This window comes from Ailuropoda melanoleuca, chromosome 13 (genome assembly GCF_002007445.2).
Source record: "Ailuropoda melanoleuca isolate Jingjing chromosome 13, ASM200744v2, whole genome shotgun sequence".
Classification (NCBI taxonomy): domain Eukaryota; kingdom Metazoa; phylum Chordata; class Mammalia; order Carnivora; family Ursidae; genus Ailuropoda; species Ailuropoda melanoleuca.
Genome location: NC_048230.1, coordinates 28,526,013 through 28,532,825, shown reverse-complemented (window position 1 = coordinate 28,532,825; position 6,813 = coordinate 28,526,013). Strand labels below are relative to the sequence as shown.

Here is a 6,813-nt window from a genome sequence, read left to right as displayed (position 1 = left end):
CAGGCTTACAGAGGGAGCGAGACCGAGAAGAACACACAGCCGCTCTTCAAACAGCTTACCAGGCCACCCAGCGCTCCTGGTTCTTCAAAACTCCAAATCCTACTCCCACAATTGCCTTGGGCCTCCCTCCCACTTGATCCTAGCTAAACCTATGGCTTTTGTCAGAATGTGGAAGTCTATCAGATTTGAGCAGGAGGAGACAGAGAAAAGGAGACTGCAGGGGTCTGTCCTACTTCATAACTCCCACCTCACAGGCATCTTGGCATGTCACCAGAAGAAGCCGTCTGGAAACAGAATCTTGCCCATGCTGAGGTCTTCACCACCAGGCAGAGAGCTCACGGCAGCCCAGCCTGTTCTGTCGGAGTAGAATTTTTTTTTTCCATTTTTATTTTCTTTAACATGTGCAAAGATAAGCCTGGGGTCTGTTCCTATCAGACCCTAGAGAACTAAAAAGAAAGCCCCTTCTTTAAAAACCACACACCATCCAGAGCAGGGTGAGAAACTTAAGAGAGAGGGCGAGGGAGGCCTCCCCGGCAGCAGGCGGCTCGGGTCCAAGGTCATTTACCGCACGGGCGTCTGGCAACAGTCCGGATTCCTTGCTGCCTGGTGCTGAGGGCTGAGCCCGGCTCCAGGTCGTGCTTCCCATGGGACTTCGGTGAATCTGCCAGCCACGCACTTCACCCGCTCCCAGTGCCCTTCGGAAAACAAAGAGGAAGAATCAGACATGTGATTCCTTTCTTGGAGAAACCACCCGTTGGGGTGCCGAGATCAGAGGCTGTGGATGGGAGAGCTCAACATTCCTCGTGTACTTGGGGGTAATGGGGAACTCAAGGGGCTTTTCCATACCCCCTCCTCTGCGTTGGGGTCCGCCGCTGAGGAAGGGTGTGTGGTTTAAACAGGAACAGGAAACTTTAACAACACAGACTGGGATCCAAACCCTACCTGCCCCACCTTCTAGCTGGGAGCTCGGGCAGCAGGAAGGCCCGTGGTGGGCAGCTGCCCCCAGACAGGAGTCCGCCTTGTAGAGAGACTGAAGGACCCTCTGGTCCAGGGCCCTATTCCCAACGAGACTAGACGCGTGCACTGTGCTTTTCTGTCCCACTGGTGGTTTGATAATGAGCTGTCCACACTGGAGCACGGCCGTTTAATTAACTAGGAATGGTTCCTTCTCAGGGGAGTACCAGTGTGTACCTCTTACTCATTTGTGTATTTACATCTCACCACGGATTTGAGGCCCAAAGCGCTTTCGTGGGCATTCCCAATCAACCTTCCCTCTCCCGGGGGGTGGACAGGGCCAGCGGAAGACTATTTTACAGGGGCAGAAACTGAGCTGCACAAGGTTGAAGGGCCACGTCCAAGGTTCTGTGGCAAGTTTGTGACAGATCCAGCACTTGGGGCCAGCCAGGCCCCCTGACTCTTATCCAGGGAGAGCCCTTTCCAGCTTACGGTGCTCGCAACATCTGAATAACAAGGAATAAACTTGGTATTTGCAAGGTAGGAAATCGGTCATTAGCATGAGATACTGGACAGAAGCTACAGGCAATGGAAAAGATGTTTTCCCGACCAGGGAAGGAGTGGGAATCTCTGGCCTTCCTGTGGCATAAAGCCATTTTGATGGTCTCCCCACTGAGTGTGTGGAGGGCATATGTCTCTGCCAGCCTGTCTCAAAAGTTCCCATCTTGCCTGCAGTGTCAGTGTGGATGAAAGGAGGGGTGAGGTAACCAGGCCTCAGCCAAACCTGGGCCTGTGGCTCGAGACCAAGCAGCACCCTGGGGAACATCGCTCTGGGAGGTCAGCTCTGCTGGGCCTGGGAACTTTGCTGCCTCCTTGGACCACATGCCAGGCCCGGCACTGGGGCTCTTGTGTATACAGCCTCTGGTCCGCACAACACCACATGATCCCCCCCCCCCCNGTTCACAAATGAGGGAACCGGGGCACAGAGAGTCTCCACGGCTTGCCCCAGTCACTCACCAAGTTGAGAGTTTGTCAAGAGGACACCACATTAGGAGAGAGTCCTCACTTGTCCCAGAGCGACCAGAGAGGAGGGGCCTCGGGGCCCCCCATCTACCTAGACATGGCATTTGAAACTCTGTCTGCGTAGCACTTTCTGTAAGATTGGAGAAAACACCATTCTACTTCAGAAATGGGAGAAAAGAGGGCTGCAGACATATTCCTTCCTCTTAGGATCAGTACTAATTACAGGGGTGGCAGGCAGGGGAATTTTTCTGGACACTGAAAGTCAAACCAGCACCTCCTTCCCTGCTTGGCGGTGGCTCCTGTCGGCTGCCCACCTGGGAGGGGGAGGTGCGGGAACACAGCTGCTGGGTCTGACTGGGTGACACCCTAGAGCCCCCCCGGAGCCATCGCCACTGGAGCCTCTGCAGGACCCACACGTGGAGCTTTCCAGAGACAGAGACCTGGGCTCGGTGTCCCTACCCTCGTGATGGGTAAGCTGGACACGTGTCCGGCGTTAGCGTTCCGCAACTGCGATTTCCCCTCAGCTCCCCCTCAGAATGGCCAGAGCTGGGGCCTGCGTGGGGCCACTGCGCTGCCTCGGCCACAGTGCGCATGCGACAGTGAGCCTGTGAGCTCTAACGTGCTCGCGGACGTTTCCATCACTGTGAGGAGCAGGAAACGAAACTTGCCCAAGTGATGACACTGTCTCACTGCACGATGACACCCTCGTGTCACGGCTCCTGATGGCAGTCATCATCCCTAGTAGTATCCGAGTCAGACAAGTGTTCTCTGCTAGCTCACGTGAACCTCCTAAAACTTCCGTTAGGCCCCCACCGTCACCGCGCAGGTGAGGAACCTGGACTTCAGGCTCCCGGGCTGGCACGTGGCGGGGCCGGCACACCTGTGTCCTCTCCCCCCGGGCCACACAGCTCACTCAGACACCAAGAAGGCCGTGCCTCCTGCTGCCTTCCCGGACCCCGTCCCTGCCAGGTCCCCGCTTGAGCTACACCGCGGGGCCTCCCGGAGGGACTCGCCCAGAGCTCTCCCCGTGATGGGCCTTCCTCCGCACCTCAGAGAGGCCCGGCCCCTCCCCTGAGCCCACACAGTGTAGACAGGTGCCACCAGCTCTGAGGTGCTCTCTGTGGAGCTGCCTCACCCAGAGGGGTGCCCCCCCCACACTGTCCCGGGGGCACGATCCAGGCAAGTAAGTTCTCTGCAATGAACCAAGCACTGCCCCCACAGCACCTCTGGGGAGGATGACCGATAAGCAGACAGATCTATAAAAGCTCTCTTGTCTGCATCCCCCGGCTGGCAGGGGGTGGCAGCTGGACCAGGGCTCACACCTCTCTATACTAGGCTCTTCCTCAGGGCAGAGGACAGGGAGAGAGGGCATAGCGGCCTCAGACTTCCACCCAAGACTCTAGGACCACCCTACATCAGTCCTGACCTGTGCTGGGGACCGATGGATCCGAGGGCCAGGCACCGTGTCTCCCACGCAGGCCACCTCTGGGAAGCTTGGGAACATAATCCAGCGGCCTTTGATCCCCTGATTACTCACCATCATCACTCTGAACTTGAATCCCTCCCCCTCCCCATCCCCTTCCATAAAGTCGGAGAGGGTGCCCCCGCTCCACCCAAGCTTCAGATCTGTCAGGACATGGGCTCATACACCGCTTCCCCCACCCACCTCCTCGAGGTCAGTAGGATTTATGCTTGTGCAAAAACTTGCCCTCAAAGTTCAAGGTGGATGCAAAATGACTCTGCCCCAGGGGTAAAAGAGGATCTCTGGCCTACTATTTCAACTATTTTACCCCCTTGTTTCACAGTAAGAAAACTGAGGCCCGTGGAAGTTAAAGAACAGGAACCTAGGGACTTCCTGGAACAGGGCAAAGTTGGAACCAGAAGTCAGGTGTCCTGGCTTCCAGCCCCGGTGTCCCTCTTCTGTCTCCCCAGATGCTCAGTGATGATAGCCAGTGGCCACGAAAACATCTGACCTGGTTCGTAATTTACTAACTTGTATACAAATGTTCATCGATTGTTTGCAGTCTTGCAGGCACACACTTGGCTGGTACCCACTCTGTAATCCACCCAAAGCTGCCCAGGGACCCTTCCCACTGAAGCTCGGGGAGATCCTGGCTTCCTGTTTGGGCCGTGGAAACGTGTGTGTCTTGGACATCTCAGAAAGAGAAGTGGTTGGTCAACAAGAGGAGCCGGGCAAACCCAGGTCCCTGTCCCGAGGCCCCGCAGCCGCCCTACCTGGCTCCCTACTTGCAGGTGTGCACATCGTAGATCCGGATGCACTCCTGGCAGCTCACATAGCAGCACCAGTGGAAGATGCAGTGGCATTTCTCCTTCCGCTTCTCCGTCCTCGTGTTGTGGCCGCGGCCACAGCACAGCAGGTCACAGCCATCAATGCCGTGGGAGGTGACATTGCAAGTCCGATCCCTGGTGCCAAAGGAGCCCGTCTCAGGGTTGGGCTCGCAGAAGTTGGGGGAGTTCTCGTAGTAGACCAGGTCCCTCTCGGTGGGCGGCTTGAACAGCGCGTACTTGGCGCGGAGGGTCTCCACCCAGCCGCGGGACTCGCGGTGCTTTTCCACCACCATCTCCGAGGCACTGTCGTACTTGTCCTTGAGGAAGTCGCCGATAGCGCGGAAGTCGGGCTGGGCCCACCAGCACGTCTTGACCTCGCAGCTGCCCGACAGCCCGTGGCACTTGCATTTGAGGTGCATGTGGTCCAGGATGGTCTGGGGAAGAGGAGTAGCAGCTGGCCCCCTGCACGACCCCACTGGGAGCACACCTAGGCCCTCCCTCTCTGCCCCCCCCCCATCCCTGGAGCCTCCTCTATTCCTACTAGGGGTCAGGAAGAGAACGGATTGGGGGCTGAGGTACGGACCTAAAGAATGATGACCACTGTTTCCCTCCCCTTCACAGCCCAAGCAGGGGCAGAAATCGCAGCCATTTCTCAAAGCTGTAGGAAATAGGGATCCCCGTTTAAAAGATGGGGAAACCGAGGCCGGGAGCTTAAGTGACTCGCCCTAGGTCAAACGACCAGAGGAAGCGGTGGAGGCTGAATTCAGTCAGGCCCACCGGTCTTCACGGCCCTGCCCAGGCAGCGCAAGGGCACTGGCTGAACTGGGCGGGTACCCGCTCCATGCGGCCCCTCACTCCCGCGCTGACGCATCCCCAGGTGCGTGCAGATAGGGAACAGCGCAGGGGGAAAGGGTGAACAGAAGGGTTGATTGTGGGGTGTGAGGGGGCCAAGTTCTGCCAAGGGGAAAGAGGAGAGAGCAGGAAGCCCGGGATGCACAAGGGCCACCAGAAGGGCAGGGTGGGGCGAGGGCGAGGCCAGCCGGGAGGGGCAGGGACAGGGTCCGCGAAGGGGTACCGGGCGGGGTCGGGCGAGGGCGGCCGCAGCTCACCGTGCGGCCCGCCTCGTTGTTGTGCTTGTTCATGGCCGAGCGCGCGTCCGGCCTGTTCTCGCGCGCGTCCGCGAACTCCCGGGACACGAGCACCCCGAAGTCGGCATCCTCGCTGCAGCCGCCCCACTTCCAGCCCTCGCCAGGCGGCCCCTTGTGGTGCGAGTCGCAGCCGCAGATGGTGGAGGTGCCCTCGGCACAGGAGCGCGTGACGGCGAAGGCCACGCCGGCAGAGGCGATGGCGTGCACGAAGGCCGACTCGCGGGTGGCTGCGGGGAGGGCATGGCTCAGGCCGGGTCTTGGGGCGCAGCCGCCCTGCCTCGACCTCCCCAGCCAGGAAGAAGGGCTCGCCAGCCCCGAGGAAAGAGGGAGGAGCCGAGGTGCCCTCCTGACCCCCTTTGGCTGGCCCAGCCTCTGAGGAATCCCCACTTTACAGATGAGCAAACTGAGGCCTGGGGCAGCTAACTGATTAACCCAGGGCCTCAACACCTGGTACAGGGCAGAGCTGAGCCTGTTAGAAGCAGGGGCAGAAACTATAGCTCTAGCAGGTTGCTGAAGAGATGAAGTCGTCCTGCTCTGTCCTGGCCCCGGGCCCCCACCCTCTATTTGCCCAAACTCCAGAGACTGCAATACAGGTGTGAGCCCTCTCACTCCTGAGAGAGCCTGAGGCCTGCGGGAGGGAAGCCTGGGAACCTAGTGCCTGAACTACCCAAGTCCACCCCATCCCCCACCTAGATGCATTTGGGCAGACCCCTTCCTTTTCTGAGCCTCAGTTACCCTCTTTGTAAAACGGGTGTAATTTCCCTGTGCCACCAGAGTTCCTGACCAGGAGGGCAGTGGCCCGAATCCCAAGCCCTCTCCCGGCAACCACGGGGAAGATCAGAACACAGGGCAGGGTCCCTTGAAGGAAAAGGAGAACTTCTCAGGGGAGTCCCCCAACCTCATGATCCTGATAACCACCTCTGAGCGCTCAGTATGCACCACTTTCTGCCCTTCGTGTTCTTGATCTCATTTAATCCTCTCAACTAGGAGGCAGAAAGTCTTAATAGAGGCCCATTTTACAGATGCAGACATTGAGGATTAGAGGGCCGAGGTCTGGGAGACCTGCCGTCCAACCATCTCTATCCGGACAGGCGAGGAACCCAGAGCGGGAGGTGACCTGCCCAAGGCCACGCAAGCCGGCCGAGAAGCCGGGGCTCCCATCCCGAGTGCTGAGGGAGACCGCAGCTCGGTGCACAAGCGGGAAGCCTGGTAGCCTCGTGGGCCACCTGCGGAGGAGCCGCCCGTCCCGCTTCCACGGACGGCCCCGCGGGCGGACCCCCCGGCCCCACAGCCTGGCTCTCCTCGCCCCCCGTTCCGGCTCCCGCCCTCCCCGGGGCGCTCGGGGGCGGCGGCGCCGAGGGCCAGCGCCTCGCTTCCGGCCGGGACCGCGGCCTCTCGC

General features: G+C 59.4%; 1 protein-coding gene across 1 annotated transcript in view; it reads right to left on the bottom strand.

The window, feature by feature from the left end:
• Positions 1-615: 615 nt before the first annotated feature.
• WNT3 (Wnt family member 3) overlaps positions 616-6,813 on the bottom strand; it is a 44,972-nt gene continuing 38,774 nt past the window's right edge. The window contains exons 3-5 of the mRNA XM_002928777.4: positions 5,376-5,641; positions 4,213-4,700; positions 616-695 (exon numbers count right to left, since the gene is read on the bottom strand). Coding sequence (XP_002928823.1) covers positions 4,221-4,700; positions 5,376-5,641 — 746 coding nt within the window. The 3' untranslated portion in view covers positions 616-695; positions 4,213-4,220. The remainder of the gene's footprint in view (positions 696-4,212; positions 4,701-5,375; positions 5,642-6,813) is intronic.